The sequence below is a fragment of the Scatophagus argus genome, chromosome 3 (assembly GCF_020382885.2).
Source record: "Scatophagus argus isolate fScaArg1 chromosome 3, fScaArg1.pri, whole genome shotgun sequence".
Lineage (NCBI taxonomy): Eukaryota > Metazoa > Chordata > Actinopteri > Scatophagidae > Scatophagus > Scatophagus argus.
This window is the reverse complement of record NC_058495.1, coordinates 23,869,441-23,894,050: the sequence shown is the minus strand read 5'-3', so window position 1 is coordinate 23,894,050 and position 24,610 is coordinate 23,869,441. Positions and strand designations below refer to the sequence as shown.

The following is a 24,610-nucleotide window of genomic DNA, read 5'->3' as shown; positions in this document are numbered from 1 at the left end:
TTAATAGCCTGGGGTGAAGTAGGTCTTCTCCGCTGTGGAGACGATCTGGCAACTCGGGTGAGCCCTATCTCATTTTACTCCTCTTTATCTGACTCGAGATTCATTCTAGGCCTCATTCTCCGCAAGCTGTTACTGCAGCGAGTGTCATCAAAACATCTGACAACACCACGCCTCTCCACCTCCACCCTCTACTTCACTCTATGTACTCTTGCTATCGCCCCGTTCATATTTCTCTGATAAATTCATGATTGATAAATTATCTTCTCTTTGTAGACAATAAAATTAAAATAATTTGTGGTAATTAAGGCAGTCTTTCCCTTTATAAACAAGACATTTAAACTCAGAAAATGTAACTGGATAGGAAATAAAAATGAAAGGTCAGACTTGTCCCAAAGAAGTCATGTTTACTTGTTCCATAGTTAAACTCTTTCACATTTTGTTCTTCAATTTCTTGAGGAAAAAGTCTTGTATAGTCTTGTCTCCCACATGTTTTCTTCTCCCTTTTATCAGATCGGAGTCCCTTTTAGACCTTAAAGAAGCCAGGGTTTCTAGATTTCAGCAGAAAGAAATCTCGATGTTGGAGTTATACGTGCACAGATGGCACACTCTTGTTCAGGACTTGTGCCCTCATCAGCTGGACGCTGGTCATGATCTTCTTCTGGTGGCCCATCAGTGTCACCCCGAGCCTCTGGATGTCCCTGCACACACAAACACAAACTGAAGTTTATTTTGGTTATAAAACAAAAAATAAAACAACAAGGTTTAGTGATGCATGATGGAACAATGATATTTGTCAGGACATAAATTACCTTCTCAGATAATGTTTAGAATTATCACTTTAGTCTGCAGCCCCCCTCGACATCGAGAACTTTATAGTGAGTTTCAGTCGACTGTTAAGCTATGTGGGCCACAACTAAACCGTTTTGGCTCACTTTTGCTGTTCTGATAGCATCATTTGCAGTCACCAGTTGCGCGCTCTGATGCGGTACATAACAAGGACGCTGAGATTGCCAAGAAAGAGTGGTCTCGGACTTGGTTTTTATGGTGGCAGATATGTGATTTTAGCAGGCTTTAGTCAAAGCCTAATTTACTATTACATCCATCTGCTAATTGCAAAATCTGTTCAAAAAGTGATTAAGTGATGTTGTAAATGGTCTGTAAAAACATGCATACAGTTGTGCAAATCATTGGATAATCATGCAACACATGCATTTCAGTGCGGGCATCTTTCTTGATTAATAGATCAGAAGTTGTTAAAACTGCTTTGCTTGTATCCTCCTCTGTGTTCTTTGTCAGTTTATTAAGATCATTAAAATGTGTGTGACAGTAATAAGCCCAAAATGAACATTGCACTGTTCCATGTCCACCTGCCAGTCATTATATGTTATGAACATGTGGTTGATTTGCACTCTATTAATACTAATGATGCTTGTAGCCAGTTCTTTTACACCTGTCATTCTGTATAACTTCATGTTTACTCTTTCATGTGGCCATTTGTAAAGACGTCAGTGTGAACAGGAACAATAATGCAATCATTTTCTCCCTTGATCTGGGCAAATTAACTGAACTACGGGTGTCAAAGCACCCTTAGTGAAGGAGAAATTCAGACTGGTGAGTATGACATTATTCTGTTGTTCAGCAGGTAAGCAGGTAATTCCACCCACAGCACATCCATTTTTTCCTTCTATCTGGCTTTTATTTCTCAGTGGCCAGCACAAATGACTACATTACTTGCTAGTATTTAAGATCCTGCCTCACAATTTGCTGCAAGAGAACGAGAATAGTTTTCACATTAGTGGAGAAGATGTGATCATGTGTGTGATAATAGTCTTGAAGGACGGATTTGAAGGCAATGGAAATAGAAATAGAAATAGAAACGATCCTGACCCCTTGCTCTTATATAAAGGCAACATGGGAGGGTTTATTGTGTTTGTGACTGGGCTCAGAAGAAGACGTCAATTAGATGGAACCGTGGATGTGGTAATTATCTAAGAAAATGAGTCCAGAAACACGACAGCCAGTCAAACTGATTTTATCTCTGTTTTCTGTTTTTACTTGGCGCAGTTCCATAGCGATCAAAGTGTGCTGAAGCTACAACTCCTCAGCTTGCAAGTTCTTTAAGCTCCCAGTGTCCATCTACTGCCAACGGCTAACAGCTCACCATCGCCTGTGAGTTATCACTCTGCATCATGGTCAGTACTTACCCTTGGTTCATGCCTATGACGTGTCCCAGAGTGTGGTACCCCCCTGCTGCAAAGTGTTCCTTGTAGCGACTCATCTTTATGGTGTCCAGCCACTCGTTTACTGAGTTACAGCTACTGAAGTCTGGGATAGCTCTCTCCATCAGCGGAGGACTGCTTAAACTGTGACCGCGAGAAAGACAGATGGCCACAGATAGACAGAGAGAGAGTGAGAGAGAGAGGAAGATGAATGGGAAGACAAAAAGATTAGTTATAGGAAGGCCAAAAAGGAGAAAAGAGTCAAAAAGTGAGTGAGAGAAGGAGCAACCGGGGGAAAGGGCGGCTTTGAAATTCGCTGGTAGCTGAGGCAGAAAATCAATAGCAGTTAAAATGATAGAGAAGCGGTGACTGCTGTGGTTGCAGGATGGCTGCTTTGGGTAGATTAATACAGGGAGCAATCCTCCGTCTCCCCTCTCTCTTCCTCCTCCTGGTACCTCTCTCGCCTCACGCACAGACGGACAGACAGTGCCATGCACCACTGACTCCGCAGGACCTGGGATCTGAACAGAGCAATTTACACGGGTCCAGCTTCAGCTCGGGTGTCCTCTCAAACTGCTCCCAGATTCACCATGGATCAATGTCAATATCACAGCCAGGCTCTTACTTAACACGCGACGCGTCTATCAGAGATGAGCTTATCGGAAAACGAACACGACCGCTTGCTTCATCTGCCAGAGAACTTTGAGGGAAACTTCAGGCTGCAACTTTATCCCACTGCGCTCATGTTTGATAGCAGCTGGATGAGATTGGATTTACGCTGCCTCCTGCACCAGAACAGTTACTTAGTAGCCTAACAGTCTGTCACTGTATATTGTCCAGCAGACCATCTTCTTAGCCCCTCACAGATGGTGTCTTGCTTTGATTTGCAGCTTAATCTGCTAATCACATGAACCAATATTTGATTAAATGTTGGCGAACTGTCATGCCAAATTAAATCAAAAGACTTCTCGGCATGGGACACAATGCACCCGGGGTTTCACTGTAAAAATGAAGCCATTCTGCGGCCCACCCACCTGCAGAGTGTGTCCATGGACTTCAGGTTCTCTGGGTTGCGGATTAGCTTGTCAAGAACGGTGACTATCTGGCAAAAGCGTGGCCTCTCGTTGCGATCCTTCTGCCAGCAGTCGAGCATGAGGGTGTGCAGAGCAGCAGGGCAGCCCATAGGAGCAGGCAGCCTGTAGCCCTCTTCCACAGATTTGATCACCTGCACATGTACCGCAAAATATGGATGAGAAACTACAGTTCCTGCTCTGGAGTTACACTGAGGGTCAGACATGGTCAACAAGTAGCACTCACATCTCTGTTGGTGAGATTCCAGTATGGTCGCTCTCCGTAAGACATCACCTCCCACATGACCACTCCGTAGCTCCACACATCACTGGAGGAGGAGAACTTCCTGTAGGCGATGGCCTCAGGGGCCGTCCAGCGGATAGGAATTTTTCCGCCCTGTCAGGAACATAAAGAAGTTTGACCGAGGTGTATCAGGCTCTCTGAGACAGGTTTAGAAGACTTGTGGTTAGAGAATCAAATTCATGATCCACAGTTTATGGTCTGACTGTATTCTATTATTTTCTTATCACTGTCAACACATCCCGTAACAAAAACAAAATCATTCAGTAGTTTTCACACACATTGCAGTTCATTTTGACTTAACACCAGATCCTGCAGATTCAAATACTCACTCGAGCGGTGAATGTTAATCCACTGTTGAAAATAGCCCCCAACAAATTACCAGTTTTCTCTCTTTTGAGAAAGGTGTGCTCAAAACTACTACTGTTCACTACAAACTGTTTTCACACCTTCAGACTGTCACAGGTCGCAAGCTTTGGCCTTTTTCTGGAATTTGTTGACAGTAAGAGAAATGCAATAAACAAAGCTGCTGGTATCGTTTCAGTCCAAGTGGGGAGGGTGAAAAAGACAACTCCTCAGACTCATCATTTACCTGGGAGGTAATCCTCAGAAAGACACTTCAACCATGACTGTTCAAATATAACTCTGGGCAGTTTTATTTTATTTTATTTCAACATGGGATCGTATGTGCGTGTCGAATGTGCGAATGCACTCTGAGGCTGTTTAATCAGTTGTGCAAGAAACATTCAGATCCTTAACTCAAAGCTACACAAACTGATATTTTTATACCAACAAGGGATTAAACAACTGTGTGGTGTGAAAGCCTTCGCTCGTAGTGTTGAACCCACAAGTTCCCCTCATCCCTACGAACCATCTTTTGTCTCATGACTTTTATGTGGTCAAATCACAAGTAAAATACAAGTAAAAGTGCAGAAGTATTGACAGCAAAATGTAGTTAAAATAACACACTGATGTTGACCAGTACCATTCATAGTCTTACTATGGACAGTATATTATTGTTCTAATGTGGTAAACAGCATGATGCAGCTGATGAGTGTGGCTAATTTTGATTTCATAGACTGTTGAGTGGATTAATCTGCAACAATGAAACTAATTAAGAGGATGTTATGCAGTAAATAGTAAATAATAAACACATGGCGTCGTGCTAAACATTAACGGTTGAAGACTTCCTGTCTTTAACTGTGACGCAGGATCGCGACACTTTCAGGTTCCTCAAAGTGACTTTGCTGTCACATTCTATAGATTAGGCAGTTTTATTCATTGCTTTCACATTTCCAGGCAGTGATGTGATCAGTATTGATTTTCATCCATTAATTCGAGATGTGTTGTAATGATGCTAAAGCATCTGTAATATCAGATATTCTCCCCTTCAGAATGTCTGAGTGGTGCTGCACGTAATCACCTTGCTGTCTGTAATCTGACTGTCGTGCTTTAATAGACTGCAACAGACAAGATGTGTCAAATGCTGATTTCCATCTGTGTGCACTGTGAGGTGATAACAACAGACTCTGGATGCAGTTGCTTTGGCCTTGCTTTTGGTTTTTCCTTTGTAATGTAGGATGTTTATTGCATGTATGTTTCTTTCTCTCTCTCTTTCATCCTCTCTGTCCTGTCTACCTCTTCTTCCCCCCCTTCACCCAGCAGACTATCAGCAGGATGGTTCTCCCATGTGAGCCGGGTCCTGCTCAAGGTTTCTTCCTGTTAGAAGGGAGTTTTTCCTTGCCACTGTCTGCTTGCTCGGGGGTTCAGGCTCTGGGTTTCTGTAAAGCACCTAGAGACAATTTTGATGGTACATATAAGGTGCTATATAAATAAAACTGAATTGAATTGAACTGAATTGGTTAAGACTTAATAAATTTGTTCCCATCAGGCTGCAGGTTTAATACTGGGCCGTACTCCACTGGAGCACTTACAGAGATGGTTTTACTTTGCTGTTGTTTTCATGTGACTTCACTTGTGTTTTTATTGCTTTCATGGAGTTCCACTTGTCTTGATGCCTGCCACTTTATTGGCAGGATTTTAGTTCAACTGTTTTCTTATTTAAAGGCTTTATAAGAATAACAAATATATTCTTACTTGCCCGTTAAATTCACAAAGTATGAAGATATGATGTGCCCGAATAGGATCTTATGACATTAATAACATTCATTTTGGAGCTTTCATCCATACAGGCAGCCCAAAGTCAGGATATGTCAGCCTCAGCTGCTTAAGGTTTTACTATTTTTATTGTCATTTGTGAGTCCCCCTATTTTTGACGTGCATTACTGAATCACTGAAGAGCCTCTTGAAGATCTAAATGGAGCCCATTGTGATCATTTTGATATAAGTTAGCTGTACATACATTACATAGACAAAGGTACTGGGACATCTGACTATTACACCACATTCTTAAACACATAGATATTAATATGGAGTTGCCCCCCTCTTTGCAGCTCTAACAGCTTCCACTCTTCTGTGAAGGCTTTCCACAACATGTGTTTCTGTGGGAATTTTCACCCATTCATGCAGTAGAACATTTGTGAGGTCAGACACTGATGTTGGACCAAAAGGCCTGGCTCACAATCTCTGTTCCAGTTCATCCCAAAGGTGTTGGATGGGGTTGAGGTCAGGGCTCTGTGTGGGCCAGTCAAGTTCTTCCACACCAAACTCATCCAACCATGTCTTTATGGAGCTTTGCTTTGTGCACTGGGGCACAGTCATGCTGGAATAGAAAAGGGCCTTCAACTTGCCACAAAGGTGGAAGCATAGCATTGTCCAAAATGTCTTGGTATGCTGAAGCGTTAAGATTTCCCTTCACTGGAAGTCAGGGGCTGAGCCCAAACCTTGAGAAACAGCCCCATAAAGAAGTGTGTCTGGATACTTTTGTCTATATAGTGTACAACATCTTTACAAGCAGAAACATTAATTCTTTTCAGGTTTGTGCATATTTTAAACTGTTTGTTGTTTCAGTCTCATTAGTCATGATTTTCCCTCACTGAGACTCTTAAAGGGCTGTACTTGTGTGTGTGTGAATGTGTGTGTGTGCGTGTGTGCTGTATCAATGCTTGCCTCAATGTGAAAACTCACACTGGTGGTGTATGCAGCGTCGGGGTCATCCTCCAGTACTCGGGACAGGCCGAAGTCAGACACCTTACACACCAGGTTGCTGTTGACCAGGATGTTGCGTGCAGCCAGGTCTCTGTGGATGTAGCCCAGGTCAGACAGGTAGGTCATACCGGCTGCAATGCCACGCAGCAACCCCACCAGCTGGATGATGGTGAACTGGCCATCGTGTCTCTACGGGAAGGCAGGGAAGAAAAGGAAAAGAAGGATCAGGAAGGAGAGAGTCAAAGAGTTTTAAGGACAGATCAAAAAAAAATGTGATGGTATAGCAGCAGAGAAGATGAAAAGACTGATAATAGACAAGATTTCAATCAAGATAGAGAAGAGAGTAAAGATAAGAGAATAAAACATGACAGGGATTTGCTTTCAAGTAATAATCCACAGTGTTTCCATATAAGCAAATACCGGAGCTGTTTGACATTGTCAGTGTAATACAATGTTTAACTTATATCTCATTAAAACTTTCACATTTGCTGTTCTAAACCGCTGGGGCCTTTCTATTGGCAGCAATACTCTGATGCACAGGAAGTGATGTCACTCTTCCGAGGAAGACATACATCACAAAATTTGGAGATCATTGCATTTTACATTCCTTCTCCATAATGTGCTGAGAAAATTATCCCACCTCAGACCTTTTGTCAAATCAAATTGAATGCATTTATCTTAAATCAAAGCTTTTTAAAAGTTGCTAGTTTTCACTGGAGATGGACGATGAACAAGAGCCGTCACGGCGTAACACAGAAGCAAAAAAAAAACCAAAACAAAAAAAAACCCGCCTCATTAGCAGACAACAGAAAAAACTCTCAACAGTGAAGAAAAAAAAATGAGGTAAAATTAAAAGCAAACAGGAACCTTTGCTGCTTAAATCCCCTTCAACCCAACGTGTGAATACCAACCCTGAGGAAGGAGTCCAGAGAGCCGTTCTCCATGTACTCTGTGATGATCATCACCGGTTTGCCTGAGGAAGCAGACAGGAAGCTTTTGAACTTTTCCTTTGTTAAACTGCAGATACACAGCATGTTTACAACTTGTGCTCAGTTACGCGCATGTTGAACCTTTTGGTGAGGTTTCCATAGCTGTGTGCCAGTTCCACGCTACATGCTAAATCTTAGCAGGGTTTCAGGTGTACTCAAAAGGTCGTTGTGGTGAGTTAAAAGCCATACAAACAAAAACACTTCTGAATGTGTTGTTGCTGCTGCCTCAGCTGCAGAACATTCAAATAAATTCTGAACAGCAGAGAGACATCTCCACATAAAACAAAAGACATTAATATTAAATCTTCAGAAAGTCATTTTTCTTTCTCTCTGTGAAGTTTAATGGACGGTGGCATTCAGTAGTCTCACATATTGTAATCATTTCTTGTGAGTATAAAACAAGTATATGAGATGACTTAACGAGGCATTCACACTCAGCTTGGCTCGGTAAAAGAGAGAAACTTGACTTCAGAAAGTGTGCAGTTGTACTTTTTTTCTGTTTAGTAAGGAAATTGGGTGTAAGAATATTAACATTTTGTGAGTTTGTTTTAAATGCTTAGAGAGTTTCTGAAACTCGCCAAACTTGATGCTTGTATAAATCTCCCAGCTGAAGCTGGTGGGGGGTGTTAGCTGGTTAGCATGCTAACTACAGCAAATATCTAATGTTGTAAACTAAACTTTGCACCAAACTGCACCTTATATGGTTAGGATAAAAATCGAGCAAAGACACATTTATACTCTAGCACAAGCTGTCAGTCATGTTTTAAAGGCAGCTGCATAATATAACTATTACCAGACTCATTTAGGTGCTTTTACTCTTTTACCCTGCCAAGTAAAAATGACTGCAGTTTAAATAAATGTCCCTTTACGAGGCAGGTGTTTGAAGAGGCATTTTCCTTTAAACTCTTCGGGCCAAGTCCACCACAGAATAACTATGAGCCAACAAAATGTGAATAGTTAGCATAAGTTAGCAGTCAACAACAACAAACAGCTGCCTGTAGCCTGCCTGGCATTACACATTACACAGCAAGTGAAGCTTATGACATGCATGTAACATAAAATTGCCTTTTCACTGTTAATTATCTTGCTCAGTAACAATCCAGATTTTCTGTCATGACTATTACTTTGCAGTCAATAATCTTAAAACAGTGAGATATATTTTTAGCATCAGCGTACTGTGGGTTACCACTCCCTCCAGGCGGATGACGTTGGGGTGGTCAAACTGGGCCATGATGGACGCCTCGGCCAGGAAGTCCCTCTTCTGTTTCTCTGTGTATCCTGCCTTCAGGGTCTTCAGGGCCACTGGGATGTCTCTCTTCCCGGGGAGTCTCATGCGTCCATAACACACCTCTCCAAACTCCCCTAAACACATACAATCCAGCAGGAGTTACATTCAACCTTGAATTTTAATGCACTGTATTCACTGGATGCGCCACCACCTCCCCTTCAGCAATGGTTATAAACGAGAATGTGTTAATTTTCTTGGTTAGATAAGAAAAACACTTATAGGTTCTACATATCACGCATGTGCAAAACTGGACGTAAGCTAATAATTACCAGCTTCTTTCTCATTAATTCTTATCTTGTGCGATTGCTGTTATTTGTCTCCCTCAGTTCTGTATTTTATATTTCTCCATGTGCGTGTGCGGTCGTCCTATCTGGCACGGCGTATTGTGGCGCTGACACAGTGTTAGTATTCCCTGTCTGTCTGAGGAGCTTTGATTGACAGCCCCACGCAACGCTCTGATTCCGCTCTGCCATCCTCCTCTCTGCTGCACACCACAGCCTTTACACTGGCCAATGATTTTAAGTTAGCTCAGCCAATGATTCTCACCCTGTGTGTGTGTGTGTGTGTGTGTCTGCTTGTGTGTGAGCAAACGCAAGTTCATGGTTTTACCTGAACCAATGATTTTCTCTATTTTGATCCTGGAAGCTTCAATTTCTCGGGCAAACTCGTGGACCGCCTGGCAGGGGTCCTCGTATGTGTGCGGGTCGATATAGAACCTCGCGTCAGGGAATGACACTAAGATAAACAACATTAGCATTTGGTCACATACCGGAGAATGAGAGCAACATCACATCTGAGCCCCTGTCACCGGTGTGTGGAGGGAAAACTTGATGAAAGGGAAGAAATGACTCGCGGAGAGAAGCAGACGGACGGAGGGAGAGAATTATTCAGCATGCAGGGAATGAGGCCCGTGTGCCCCCGTAATCACTCAGAGCGTGATGACAATTGTTTGCTCTAAGGATGAACTTTATTACACAGGGATGAAAATGCGGCCTCTTTGAGGAATGTGATCTAATCTGTTATTGGTAATAATTGAGGAATGGGCCAAACATACCGTGACCGTTCTGGTAATGCATCTTCTCCTCGTCCGAGTCCTGGAAAGCTTTGCTGTAGCCACAGTGTCTACAGCAGTACAAACACACACAAAGTACAAGCACACGCGCAGACAGTCATCCAAACACAGACACACGCACACACACACACACACATAAACATACGGCGGGATGAATACGGGACAACAGTGAAACATTTGTACTATCAAACTCTAACCACAGCTCATAATTAATAAATCAATAACTGTTCATAATGAATAATTAAAGCCATTCATCACTTAGCGATGCTCAGTTATTTATAAAGTACAACCAGTCAACCTGCTCTCCCTGGTAATTAGGTTTTCCACTGGCAACAACACAGAAAGGGGAAGAGGTCAAGGAACAGAAACGTTTCAAGGGAAAAAAGAAAAAGAAATTTTTACAGAATAATAGTAACATTTTTTGTGTATATTCTGGAAACATAAAAAATTTAACACCTTGTTCACACATACAGATTAGAAAGTGATATTATTGTGGTCTTGCAGTATGTTTATAATGTAAAATACAACAGTGGCAGATGAGTTAGCATGACTGACTGGCCTTTATGGAGGGACGTGGCATAAAAACAGCTCTGTGCTTCAGTCTCCAGTGGGTATCAAAACGAGGGCCGGTGGCCACAGACCCCCCGTCCCCCCACCCCCTCCTGTGTCTGTCTGTGCTGCTGGACACTTTTTGAGTCTTGGTGACAACACACATGTTGAGGCTCAGCTCCACAATGTCCTGTCACTTCACCAGTGTTTGAGTCTGTATATGTGAACACGGCTTCTTTAAACTGTTTGGATTTCACTCTGTACGGCCTTTGCTGTCGCCTTTCATCTCCTTAGGGAATATATCAGTCAGTGAAATAATGAAGTTCTTAGTCAGTTTCAACTTCACGTCTAAAAAGCACCTTTTTTCTTTAAAACCTGCACAGGGTGGTGAGACATCCACTCTGACAGTCCTTAAGAACGCTGTCCTTCCTACTTAATTCATTGACTCGCTCCAACTGCCAGTGATTGGCTGCCAACAACAAAGTAAAAACCAAGTGCTGCAGGTGACAGGGGTGCTGCCGCATGCAAATTTACCAGGTTTGGGCAAATTGTCTTACAAAGTGAAGAGAGTGAGACATAAAAGTCATCCACAAGTATCCAAGCTGGTGTGCATCATCACTACCACAGTATTTTATTGTCTTATATTTTATTGCATCCCACTCCTATATTTTAACCTCTGCATTATCTTATGTCTGTGTATTTTACACGTGTAACCTTCTTTTTACACACATTGTTTGGGCATTGTTGGAGGGAGCCTGAGAATTTCACTGCTGATGTGACTCGTGATGTGCCTACGATGATGAAACTTACACTGTCTCGAGTCACAGCTGGACACTAGACACAGCCAGAAATATTAAAATGTCATTTAGTCAGTACAGTAGACTCATTTGAGGTGATCGATCATTAATTAATCTTCGCTGCTATTAGACCTTTTCTATTTCTATTAGACATCATGATTCAGGTTTAAACAGGAAACTGACCCTGGTGGCTTCTGTCATAAGGACTTGTTGGCGCCTCCTCATTTGTGTAATAGTAAGTTGGCCAGGGGCCCATCTCCCCCGTTGTTAGTGTATTCCTTAAATGGGAGCCTTTTAAATACTAAAGCGCCATCAGTGAAGACATTCTTTTTCCATCGTCCATCTTAGTAGCATTAAATATAATGGACTTTGCCGTCATCACCGCATGATTTAGCCTGGATAGCATCTCTAAATCCTCCAATGATATTTTTTTTTCTCCTCAAACAGAATGGATATGAAAAACTTAATATGCACTGAACTATGAATTAATTAAGTGCAATGAAATTAATTATTCGGTGCAGCACTACAGAGATGTAAGTTGAAGACATCAAAAGGGAGGAGGGGGGGGGTGGGGGGCTGATAGGATAAGTGGGAACATTTGGCTTGCAAGCGACTGGACATGAATCAACATAATTAAATCCAGAATGAGGTGGAAATTACAAGTTAGGAAATTAGCTAAATAAGACAGCGAGAAAACAGGGAGGGTTGAAGAGATGAGAGAAGCTAAGGCATTAGCTTTCAAAACTCCTCTCTGCTCGTTGTCCTTATTACTGATAGAAAAGCATACTGATTATTTGGGCCCTGCGGCATTTTGAACATTTCAACATGACAAAGGAGATAAAAGGTATTTTAGCTTCTCAAACACAGGCTTCAATGAGATCCTTCTCCATTTCTTTATAACATTTGAGGTTTCCCTTTAGGAGAATTTCACTCCGACTACAACTTTACTGTCATTTTTACTTGCAGCTTACTTGCAGATACTACACGAGGAAAAAAAGCAGGCAGAAATACAACGCACACTGGGATTTGATCACAAGCAACATTACACAGAGAGAGGCACAGTAAGAGTAGTGTAAGAAAGTGTTCCACACACAGCAGCGATGGGTAGTGTGGTAAAGTGTAGCCTTGCCGTTTCCTGCAGATGATGATGGCCAGAAAGGTGACCAGGCAGGACAGCAGGGCCATGCAGATCCAAATGATGGTCATGGTGTTGTAGCGCAGAGGAGCTGAAAACACAAACAAACTAAGTGTGTTAGCTGCCGAAAAGATGCCACCGACTGTCTGCAGTTTACACACACACTGACAGATGCTGGCAAACACAGAAGGCAGGTACAGTGTTGTTGGTCAAACAAGATATAGAAGAATGCGGAGCTTCATTAAAGAGCTCAGCAGCTTCTAATTACCTTCTGTTTGCATTTTGGAAGTTTGTCCGTGGCATTACAGGTAGGAAATATTCAGCTACTGTGGTCATGTGTTTTGAAAGCCTGGCTGTTGACCTTTAAGTACACAGTTTTACAGACCTACATGGACATACTGTATGACACAAAACATTATAAGGCAAACAAAAGGTTATTACTTCAGGCTCAGTGTTGCTGTGTGGGACAAATTGAAATTTGACCTCACGGTGGCGCTAGATTAAAAAGTCAGGGGATCAGCACTGAGAGACCACATAATTGTTTGCAGTTGGGTGGTGGACACGACAAAAAAGGCTACTCAGTCTGTTTTTCATAAAGTTTAGGACTTATTGATTACTCAGCACGTAGGCTGGTGGAGCCTGAGCAGCCCTCTTGTTTTAAGAGACTGAAAATGCATCAGTATGAAGCGGAGGAGATTCGGGGTCCAGTGAGCAGCAGAATGAAGGGAGACTATTAGTCAATAAAACAGCACTGGGACTCCAACCAGGCAGGAGGTTCAGCTTGGCAGACCGAGTGTCTGCTCTGCACGTTATCTGCCAAATCCCCTATTAGGAAAGAAAAATGCTTGAAGAAATGTGTGTGTGTGTGTGTGTGTTGTTTTTTTTTTCTTTTAGTAATTCCTAACTTTCAGTGTTGTACTTGCCTCAGGTGGACAGACTCTTGAAGTGTTTTACCCCACCCAGCTCTGTGCACAGCTGTTTGAAGCTGGGACAGGCTGCAGTTTTGCTGACCCTCTAACAATGCACAGATCAGTGGAACAGGCGGGTGGACTGAGGCAGTTACTGGCCTCACCGACAACCTGCTTTAACCCAGGACCATACAGTCTGGCCTGGCTTTGAGAAATCCTCTGTGCCAAATCTTTTAACTCAGCAAACTGTTGGTTTATTCTTTATGCTTTTCCCACTGTGTTAAACAACATATAACTGCTAAAGGGTTCCTGTTGCTGAGGGCCGGCAGGAGGTGATGCAGCATAGCCTGTTTCTGTTTCTCTGTCTCTCTGAACGTCATGCACACACACACACACACACCTGCTTTCCCAGTCTGGATCTCCACGTTCTGGCTGAAGCGTCCGCAGCCTGCTGACGTTCTGGCTCGGACCTGAAAGATGTATTTGGTGCCCGGCTTCAGCCCTGACACTCGGGCGCTGGTATTTTTAGACTTTAGCGTGGAGTAACTGTGCTCTTCATTATCCTGTGAGAGAAAAAGTCACATTTAAATATTAGGTTTGAGGAAATTGGCATACTGGTCACCTTATGAGCTCACTGTGTCTCCCCATGCAAACATGAGCTCTGCCGCTGCATATGACAGTGGACTATAATAAAGACAGTTGAGCATACAGAAGTTACAGAGCATTCAGTGAGAGCAGCATTCACGGCTTCATCTTTCTGATCATCTAATTAACTTTCTTTTAGCCATTATTAGATGGGAAACATCTACTATCTACTAAGCAATCTGCTATCTTAATCTCTGTCTGTCTGCTGTTTGGTGCTGAGCAGGTAGTGTGCAGTGTTTTTTAAATATTAAACAATAACAGAAAACAACAGATGAGATAGGGTAGGGGTTAAGGTTAAGGTTAAGTCAGACAGTCGTGAGCTGGACTTCAAAGATCCACGAATCGAAGTGGACCTACAGATTCAGGTGTTAATTCTCTGTAGGTGCGAACACCAGAGACATTTAAAAATATTGACTGTAGCTGCTTTAAAGGAGCAATTTGTATAATATGGCCTGAATTTGGAGGTAGTTACAAAAATATGGCAAATATAAAGTGGTATTAATAGCATTGTCCAAAATGTCTTGGCACGCTGAAGCACTAAGATTTCCCCTCACTGGAAGTCAGGGGCCGAGTCCAAACCCTGAGAGACAGCCACCGTGCAAAAACTTATAGATTTATAGAGTGATATAGATAGTGTATAGATTATACACTCTATATAGTGTGCCCGCCACACAATGCATAGGCTTCCTTGACATAAGTTCAACCCTTTTATTTCTTCATATTCTGCTGTTAATGAGAATTCACTGTAGGTAATGTTGCAGATCAAAAAGCAGGACTGCTTCATAACAATACTGGATTTTTATGTGATTTTCTGCCTTTTTGTACAGTCTATGGTTGGTACATTTTTCATTTCAGCAAAATACCAAACATAGTATCCTCTGGAGAATTAAAATGTTGTCTTTGTGTCACGTCAGGCAGTGAATACAGAGAGTTTTCAGTTTTGTTGTAACTCATTCTTTTATTAATTTTCAATGTTATGCAATATTAATTCCAGTAGTGGCACAAGGAAATATTGTTATTTTATTATAAACAATTTCTTGCCACACTTCCCAGTCCACTCCTAGTCATTTTAATCTCTGGTGGCCAATTAGCTTAATAAAAAAAACAAACATTGAAAGGGATCCCTGTGCGTCTCCAAAAACAGGATTTCATTTTTGTGTTATAACTATAGGGTTGTCTTATTGTGATTTAAAATGATTTCACATTTAGATACTGATCCAAATTACTATTATTATTTTATTATTTTTTTTTATTTTGGAAGTAAAAGTAGTTAATATGCTTTTTATCCTTATTTTTGTTAACCATTAATAGGTTATTTATAATGATCCTGTCTGCCAAAATACTTTGGTGTAAAGATATTTTCAAAACCAAATTATTTCAGGGCTGAGCCATTCGTCTCAGGAAAACAGCAGCAGGTGGAAAACAGAAGATCATGGCAGATATTAAAATTATCATAAATCAAGACAACCTGGTCTGTCAGTCAAATGTAACTGGCAGGTAATTACCTCAGACATGTTTTGTCTGTCGGCCTGAATAATCACAGGTTGACTCTGAAGAAAGTTTGTCTTATTTTCATGTTTCCTTTCACATAACAGCTTCATTTAAGATACATCAGTTGTTACAATTCTCAAGCTTATTACGTCTATCTGCCAAGTTTTTTTCTGTACGTTTTTTTTTTATATCCATAGTCATTAGAAAGGGATGCCTTTATTGTTTTGAGGGAACCTTTTATTGTGGAAGGCTCGACTAATAATAAAGTTCATCTTCTTCATCGTTGCCATCCTCACCTTGTTCTCATTCGCCTGCTGCAGCATCTTTGCAAACTTAATTCAGAGCTACTTTAAAAGTGTGGAGGTAAAATAAGTTCAGGAATAATAAGAGGTGCAAGGAGCATCCAAACAGTAGAATATGTGAATCATTCATGTGTCCTCAGAAAGGATAAGAGCCTAATTATGACGAAGCGCTGGGTTCAGAAATAAGAGCCTTTTTTTGTCTTCATTACCATCCCCAGCGAGGGTGCTGCTGCTGCTGCAGCGGCCCCCACCTTCGCAGTGACTCATTGTTGTTTTTTACAGTAGTATAGGAGCCTTAAGAAAGCACATTGCTGACTTGTCCACTTGAAATCCCCCACAGGCGTCTCGCCCTGAGCGAGGCCAGATTAAGACACCAGCGCTAGAGACGAGCTAATCCTTCAGCACTCCCCACACCATCCTGCTTGTTTGGCTATGAGACTGCCTGTTCCCAGGCTGATCCCTCTGCAATTAGCTGATTCCTATCATCTCACACACACACATACATCGGCTCACCCAAACACACATGCATGTGCACGCTCACGGCAATTAGCTCGTTGTGAGGCTTATGCGCCCGCCAGCCGCTTGCTGTCACTGTCACTTTTGCTAAGTTGGAATCTACACCGTCTCATCCTCCTTCTTGCTCTTCCTCTCTCGACCCCCATTTCCTTTCAATTAGCTGAGCTGCCAGCGGGATCTTTCTCTTGGATTAAGTTATCCAGAGTCTATCTAACCACCACTCCTCTGCATTCACAATATCTTGGCTCAGCTTAGTCGCAGCCCTTTGAAGACGATGAGCTTACGCAGGTAGAGCGCAGACTGTGACATTTTTGTTCCTCTCATAGGTGCCTAAATAGTTTCATTTCGGTTGTTTTTCTTTAGAGAATAAAGAGAATATGTTGACACAACCCTGAAACAAATGACTGCAGTGTTTGGTTTATTTGCTTTTCAAGTGCAGTTCTTGAGTTGTACAGATGTAGGAGTTGTTAGCTGAGTACCTTCTCATAGTATTTGATGTCGTACTCCAGGATTACGCCATTGGGCTGGTTGGGTTCGTGCCACAGCAGAGTCACGCTGTTCTGACTGGTGTTCTCCTGGCGGATGGCTAACACTTCAGACGGGGCTGAACAGGACAGAGGAGAGGTTTTGTTAGTTCAAGATGTACTTCCTCATTGACCATCATATACAATCAGGCAATGAGACCTGCAGTAAGTCCAATTTACAACAGGAGCCGCTGGATTTCACACTCAGACAGAATGATGAAAAGAGTTATTGTACGGTAAAGCAGCCTTGGCAGCTACTTTATGAAGTCTTTGCTAACTGCAGATCATTCTGACAGATGTGACTGCATTGTGGTTTCACTCCCATCAAATCCTCAAACCTCAATCAGTGCACGGTTACAAATGATCTGTCACCACTTTTGTTAATATTTGGTTACGCTGGGGCATTAAAATTTGGTTTAGGTAAGGGACAAGTAGCAGATATGACTCAAAGTCAGTACCCCTGTCCCCTGTCCATGAGATCAGCACTTATGGTGACATAGAAATCCCCCACACGAAACTCTAAAATCAAAGGCGTTTTTATGATCTCACACATGTCTGAAAAGATAAAATGTTTCCAATGTTTCCATCTAATATTTCCAGACAGTAAACCAACTACCACCATGGCAATGGATTTAGTAGACGTTCCCACGAAGAAGGAGAACAGAGAAAAGCAGTGCATTTAAAGCTTGTTTTCAGGTTGGGAAAACATTTTATAGTCTGAACTGACAGAAGTCCTTTGTGAGATCATGATAATAAATCTGAATGCAACCAGGTAGAAAAAAATTATGTTTTGACTTTACCCCTGTGGTTTGCTTAAGGGACGCTATGTGGCCGAAATCAGGGAGCTGCAAATGAGATCACAGACAGGGCTAAGCTGGTGTTGTTCACCTGCTGTAGGATGATGACCACAATGAGGACTGGCAGCAGCAGGAACAAAAGTATTCTTTTTTTTTCAACTTTCAAAAGTTGTAAAATGTTCAACTTGAGTGGAGGTAAGACTTAATAAGTGTCAACCAATCAGTGACAGGGAACTGATTACTGAAACGCTAATCTGAGTGCGGATAAACTCTGTATCATAAAGAGTCCATATGGAGCGCGGAAGTGTTAGAGTTAATGCCACAACCTGCATCTCATTATCAGCACAAAATGTTGCTGAGAAGACACATTTCTCTCAAAGATTGTTATTTTGGCAATTTTTTAAAAGTTTGACAGTAAGAGCGAGACAGCATGATGTGAAGAAAAAGACGTGTGATGATGGGCCCAAGCTGCTTTAAAACTGCAACCAGCATGGCCTGAGGGCAAACTTTACTCTTTACTTTGTCATGTCTCTTCTTGTGGCTAATTTACAGTGAATGTTTCAAGGTCAGGTTTGAACCCAGGACATCTTTGCTACATGGCAGGAAAAGCAGTGATCACATCCTTTATTATTTAACCTTTGTCCTATCTCGTATCTGTAGGCACCAGGACATGTAACCTGGACAAGAAACTTATAAGAACCCATACTTTGCCGGGTTCAGACTGTTTGCACGACAACATATTTGTTGTATATTTTGTTCTCTATTTTGTTGAGTTGTGTTACATTTTTCCAAATGTTCAGACAGTTTAATCACTGTGTGTATTATTTGGTCACCTGGTGCTATCAGAGAGTCAGAGTCCACGAAAGTGTTTAGAAAATACATACTGTGCATTTAAAGGATAAAACTGCAGATGTTCTCCTTTTTAAGTGCTGTTCAGACGGACAACAATGCAACAAGTGGTTGCGGTAATGACTTTCTTTCATGTTTACATTTAATGACTTTTGAACATTAATATCATTAAATGAACTGAAAGGGCCACATTAGGAGGTTGACAAATTGAAGCAGTAAATGAGACCAACACCAGCCTCAGGATTTTGTTCTTCAAGAGAAAATGATTAAGTTATTGACTGGGATTCTCCAGTATTAAGTACTAATAAAATGGCTCACTACTGAGTACGTTATATGAATTTGAAAATATTACAACTACTTGTTCACTGAAACTAGCTGTCCACTGTGGCTGTGGCTGACAGCAAGGTCGTGGTCCAGACAGCTAAACGGTGAATGGAAACTCACTATGAAGCTCAGCACTGCTGAGAGGAGCTGCAGATTCAGCTGATAACTCTGTGCAGGTCTGTCACTACCGCCACAATGTCAGATTGTTTTCAAATTGTCATTTGACATATTTATAGTCACTTTAAACTAGAATGTACTCGGCATGTTCTGATTTAGAATAATGTAGAATCAGTATAAATCCAGTATGTGAAAGCACACTTACTTGCGGTGCGTAGCAACACACATTTCCTGCTCTGCCGATGCTCCCATAAACAAATTTTTGATTTCCATCTACCTGAGACTAACTGGAACAGTGCAATACAAGTTGTATTTCCAGGAACAGAATAAACAAAAGCAGAGCCCAGGACAGATACACATTAAGTCAGGGTTCCATGCTGGAGAAGGTCTGTACCAAAGCCCTCATTATGAGAAACTGCATGTCATTGCTCCGAACCCTACCTGCCTGGTTCGTTGTGATGTTGACCACAGTGTAAGGCGAGGGCTCGTTGCTCAGGTGACTCACTGCATTCGCAGCCTGGATGCGGAAGGAGTAGTTTGTATGAGCCACCAGGTTGAGCACAGTGACCCAGGGCTCCGTCAGTCCGGTTTGGCGGGGAATGAATCGAATTGCTGCAGTGCCCAAACGCTCCACCATCCCTCCTCCGCCGGCGCTGATACTTGCCCCCGCCTTCCCTCCACCAGCGCCTCCTGGGTGGGAGTCGCAGTTCTCGCAGGGCCCTCCTTCCCCTGAGCATTTCTGACACAGCACACTGTACTGCAGGTCGCTGCGACCTCCGGTATCCAGAGGGCGATCCCACTCTAAATTCACGGACGTCCCGTTGACTGAGGAGATGACATTTACTGGCGCAGATGGAGGGCCTGGAGAAAAGAAAGACGGAGGCTTGAGTTCATTGACAGGTTTGATCACCGTTTGAAAAAGTAAATTGGATTTCTGAGATACAGATAAGTTCGGCACATCATTCCTTAGCTGCTGTGTGCGAGTGTGTTCTTGCCTATGGGATCTTATGAACTGTGTGTTTGCGCTTACGGGAGCATGGAGCTGCCGGTGGGTCATCTGGTGCTCGATAGTAGTTGGAGTCGCAGGGGCAGGAGAGGGCAGCTCTGGTCTCTGAGTGGCTGTGTTGAGGACATTTACCACACAGGCCATCGCCCGCCACCGGCTTATAGAAACCCACCTCACAGGCTGCATACAGAAAGAGAGAGAGAGAGAGAGAGAGAGAGAGAGAGAATAAATAGAGTAAATAGAGAGCTTGCAGGGAAGGGCTCTGCACTCCCATAATCACTCAGACCATGATAAAATTGAGAGAGAGTGCAGCCAGAAAGGCATGAATCACACTTCTGTGGCTAGCTGTGCATATCAACGCAGCTTCAACTTTTTGAAAACTGTGTCATATCCTCCAAAGCATTCATTTTAGGACATAACACCCACCCCGCCCCCGCCTCCTCCAAATCTATGTATAATTACAGGCCTTGTAACCGTAGAGACCGCAGAGCAGGGGAGATGAAAGTCATACTTCTTTCTGCTCAGATTTGGGCTGAAAAGGCTCTGCACTGTTGATACTCCCAGTGAGACCCTCAGAATCCAGACCGTGTTTCAACCTTATTCAGCTCCTCTGATACATATTCACTTTTAACTCTGCACTGATTAATAATGGAGGGGGCTCTGATAAATATATTCTCTTTCCAAGCAGTTAATAGGCTTCTGCTATGGTAAATGGGGCAGGGGAAAACCTTGCAAACACTCAGAAAGCAGCAGCAGCAGACGCCGACGTGCTCGTACACACTCTTCATCACAGGGTAATTTATGCCCCCCCCCAACACACACACACACACACAGTATGCTGGATGTTGGTTCACAGATGCAATGTTTTTCTAACCTTTGCTTGTTAAGTTTGGAAGAGACCATTTTAGGTGCTTAGACTTCAAAGGTGCTGAAAGAAGCATGAAATTGGATAACCAACATGAGTGAAATTATAACAAAGTGGGTAGTTTGAATATATTCTGGATTAACAGCTGAGACACTTTTAGATGCATTTGAAAGGAAATAAAACCTTCCCATGCTTGTACCTGAAAAGTACACATGATGCAACGCAGAAACACACTCACAGACACGCAGCCTGTGAGTGCAATTCAGCCATGCGATTATTAGATTTTATGACATCCTTCATAACGGTGGGATGAATATGAAAGGCTGAAGATTTTGCAGCCGTTATATTTTCAGCTAATTGTTCATTAGAACACCCACTGGTTACTAACCTCACAAAGAGTGTTTTTTTTCCAGAGAAAATACGACTTTTTGAATCAAAACCTCCACTGAATGATGCACATGATCCCTCAGTGGGCTCCCCCCCACAAACACCACAAGTGTTCAGCCAGGGTGCCAGCAGTGGTGGAAAACAGTCCATATAGCCCATAAAATAAGGATTTGACAGACATATACAACAGAAATACAAATGAAAATGGAAAAGAAAAAAACCCCAATGTGCACAGATAAAAGCGCTGCATTCTTTGCCTCCAAAATTAAAATAAATAAAGCAAACATTTGAATTTCTTTCCAGGATTCAGTAGACCTATTTTTATCAGACACCATGGGGAGAAAAGAAAAGGAGAATTATCTGCTCCTCTGTGCAAACCAAAGTCAAAACAGAAAACTGTGGTTTAAAAAAAAGTGACCCTGAAATATCACATTTTTAAAGTGTACTTTGTATTTATAAAACACAAAGGTGGTATGACTTTGATGCTTTTTTTTCCTTTTGAATAGATAGGGTCAACACAGAAAAAACCGTCCAGGACGCCTGAAGATCTCTGAGCATAATGTTTAATTATTTAAGACTCTGAAGAACATTCGAAAGGTTTTGACACCTTTTTTGTATCACACCTCTCCTGACTTTTGTGTCACAGCTTTTCTTTATCATGTAACAAAACCAGAAGCCACCACGAGCTAAGAAATATAACATCACACCAGTGGATGGAAATGGACTGCGTTTAGATTGCGTAAGTTGCCATTAATTCTTAACAAGGGAGGGTTTTTTTTTTTTCTTAATAGTTCTTTTTTAACAAAAAAACACACTGTGTGCTAATATATTATTTGTTGCAGAGTGTTTTTACACCTTGTAAAATTTGTCTGGCGGGCTTCTTATAATGCTAGATTCTATCCAGTACGTCTAGTTATCTTCAGAGCCACATGCTAAAGCTTCAGTATCTACTGTTAGCAACGTGGTGTCAAATTGGTGTGAAGTCTTAATCTTTAAGCAACATTAAGGAAGTTGATTTGCATTGCATTAACAGGGACTGCAGCTGTGGCATTTAAAGCTGTGAAAATTATAACTGAGAATTAACTTTGCTTCTCAGAGTGTGCAACACATCACATAAACACACCCACACACACACCTGCACTAGCACTGATAATGTATAACACGGAGCAGATGCTCAGATATGTATACACACACACACACTACAGTATGTGTATGACTATAGATAAACAGACTGGGGGGGAGGGGCAATAGTGCTGTTTTCTTTCACTGTCAGGGCCCCTGCAGGAGTCAGAAACTATTTCCACTTGCGATATTTATCCCAGACTGTTTTCTCTTCCTCCTTTTTTTTTATCACATTAATCCCTTCATCCCTTGATGTTTTTTTGTGAAGCTCCTGAGTTGAAAAGCAGGTCACGATAAACATCGGAACAGCTCGTTCATCAAGGAGAGAAGGCGGCGAGCTCTTTGAAGTCTCTGACAGATTCACCAGGAGTTACACACACTCATGCACACACACTTGCAAAGGTTATGATAATGCAAACACGCGCACACACTCACATGGTGGTGTCTGATGCAGCCACGGTAACCGCATGCAACATGAATTTATCAACACAGGTGAATATGCGAAGGCAGAGTGGAGGCCGTCTGTGTCATGACCAGCTGTGATAACCTTTCACTGCAGATGTGCAACTCGTCTGACGCTCCGGATAGACGACCAATCACACTATTCTGTAAATGGGAAAATATTATCATTTTAATCCAAAGATTAGTGTAAGAGACAGAGATCAGAAGACTCTAGGCTGCTTCCTAACAAACCGTACAACGCACATCAAACCAGTGGTTGGATCGTTTAATGTCAATAAGTGATGTTACTATTTGAGACTTGAGGGAAAATCAATCACCATAACACTTAATTCACTCCTGCAGCGCTGTAACCTGCTCTGAATGCACATTCTTGAGTTATGCTGCTGCACAAGCATTTCAGTAGCCAGGAGTTTTAATTCACCCACACTGACAGTGAGCTTCAGTGATGCAACTCTTTGCCTGCGTATCGTCTGTACGAGCCGCTGCTACGCCTCAATATTACTTTAATATTAATGTGTTGGTTGTGAGGTTGACGGGGGGCATGTTTAGATCCTGCTCGAAGCTGATGCAACACATCAGCACTGATGTCGCTCACTGTTTTATAAAATATTACAATAAAGCAAAATGTTAAAGAAAATGGAAGGAAATAGAAAAAATAATGAAAGACGCTTTTGAGCTGCAATATGGCAAGTGTAGGACCAAAGCACTCTGCTGCTTCTCTTTTCACTCTCATTTGGCTTAAAGTGACTGCCTCTCTGTGGAGATGGTGAAGTCACTGGGCAGTTGGAGAAAGGTTTTGCGTGAGGAAATATGGCAAAAAGTTTAAAAGTAAATCCCACCCTCAAACAAAGTTTCGTTCAAAGTTTCATTTTTGTTGAACAACATGCAACAGAGCGACACAGTGAATAATTAACAATTTAAAAACTCTATGACCATCTGCAGCAAACTTTCACGGACTTTCACAACATTATTTTTTATATTTTTTGATTGAAATTTACTGTATAATAACATTAATAAAACTGATGAGCAGAAAACTGCTCAGGTGAAAGGAACCAATATGGTCCAAAATGCAGAAACTGTGATGGAAACAAAAGCAGAAGGGAGTCGTGGTCTGAGGAGACACGTACGTCTCTGCTCATTCACACTCCTTCAGGTAAACTGTTTACAAAATCAGATATGTTGGTAAATGTGTGTGTCTTTGCAAGTGTGTTTGGCTGTTTGTGTGTTGCCCGCCGTGTCAGTACCTGTCAGCGTAGCGCACTCACTACAGGAGAATTTGCATTACAATGAATCTTAATAGCCGTGTGTGGCATTGTGTGCTGACCTTGATTTATTCCCTGTATAAGTGGGTAAATAAATACATTGGAAAAAAGGGGGAGCTGGAGAAAACACATCATCGTCCCATGCGTGAGGAGACTGAGGGAGGAGCGGGAGGAACAGGGAGCGGCGGAGGGCGGCGGCGGAGTGGAACGAGGTCTTCGTTGCAGCCCGGGTTGGTTGGCTGCTGAAAACTCACATTGAGTGTTCAGCGTTGGCTCTGAGCCCGCGCTGCTGCACAGGTACATTTTAGTGAATCTAGAAAGCTACAGAATAATGAAACAATGAATGTGGTTCTTAATTAATTAATTGCCGAAAGTCCTCTAAAATAGTAAAAGACAGAAGGAGCAAAGCAGGAGGAGTAGATATCGGTTAGATTATATTAAAGATGCTTTCACTTGTACCACAACGAAGGCTCACAAGCTGAAATGCATTATCATGTCGTCGCAT

General features: G+C 42.2%; 1 protein-coding gene across 6 annotated transcripts in view; it reads right to left on the bottom strand.

The window, feature by feature from the left end:
* Positions 1-384: 384 nt before the first annotated feature.
* Positions 385-24,610, bottom strand: part of epha8 (eph receptor A8) — an 81,121-nt gene continuing 56,895 nt past the window's right edge. For 3 of the 6 annotated variants that reach the window (XM_046384870.1, XM_046384875.1, XM_046384874.1), the window contains 14 exons: positions 20,032-20,187; positions 19,443-19,862; positions 16,870-16,994; positions 13,837-13,999; positions 12,487-12,619; positions 10,030-10,097; positions 9,585-9,710; positions 8,864-9,049; positions 7,610-7,671; positions 6,660-6,887; positions 3,537-3,686; positions 3,254-3,444; positions 2,205-2,363; positions 385-698 (listed from right to left, as the gene is read on the bottom strand). In XM_046384870.1, the coding sequence (XP_046240826.1) occupies positions 584-698; positions 2,205-2,363; positions 3,254-3,444; positions 3,537-3,686; positions 6,660-6,887; positions 7,610-7,671; positions 8,864-9,049; positions 9,585-9,710; positions 10,030-10,097; positions 12,487-12,619; positions 13,837-13,999; positions 16,870-16,994; positions 19,443-19,862; positions 20,032-20,187 (2,282 nt within the window). In that variant the 3' untranslated portion in view covers positions 385-583. The remainder of the gene's footprint in view (positions 699-2,204; positions 2,364-3,253; positions 3,445-3,536; positions 3,687-6,659; positions 6,888-7,609; positions 7,672-8,863; positions 9,050-9,584; positions 9,711-10,029; positions 10,098-12,486; positions 12,620-13,836; positions 14,000-16,869; positions 16,995-19,442; positions 19,863-20,031; positions 20,188-24,610) is intronic. The other 3 variants (XM_046384871.1, XM_046384872.1, XM_046384873.1) reach the window with 3 other exon arrangements.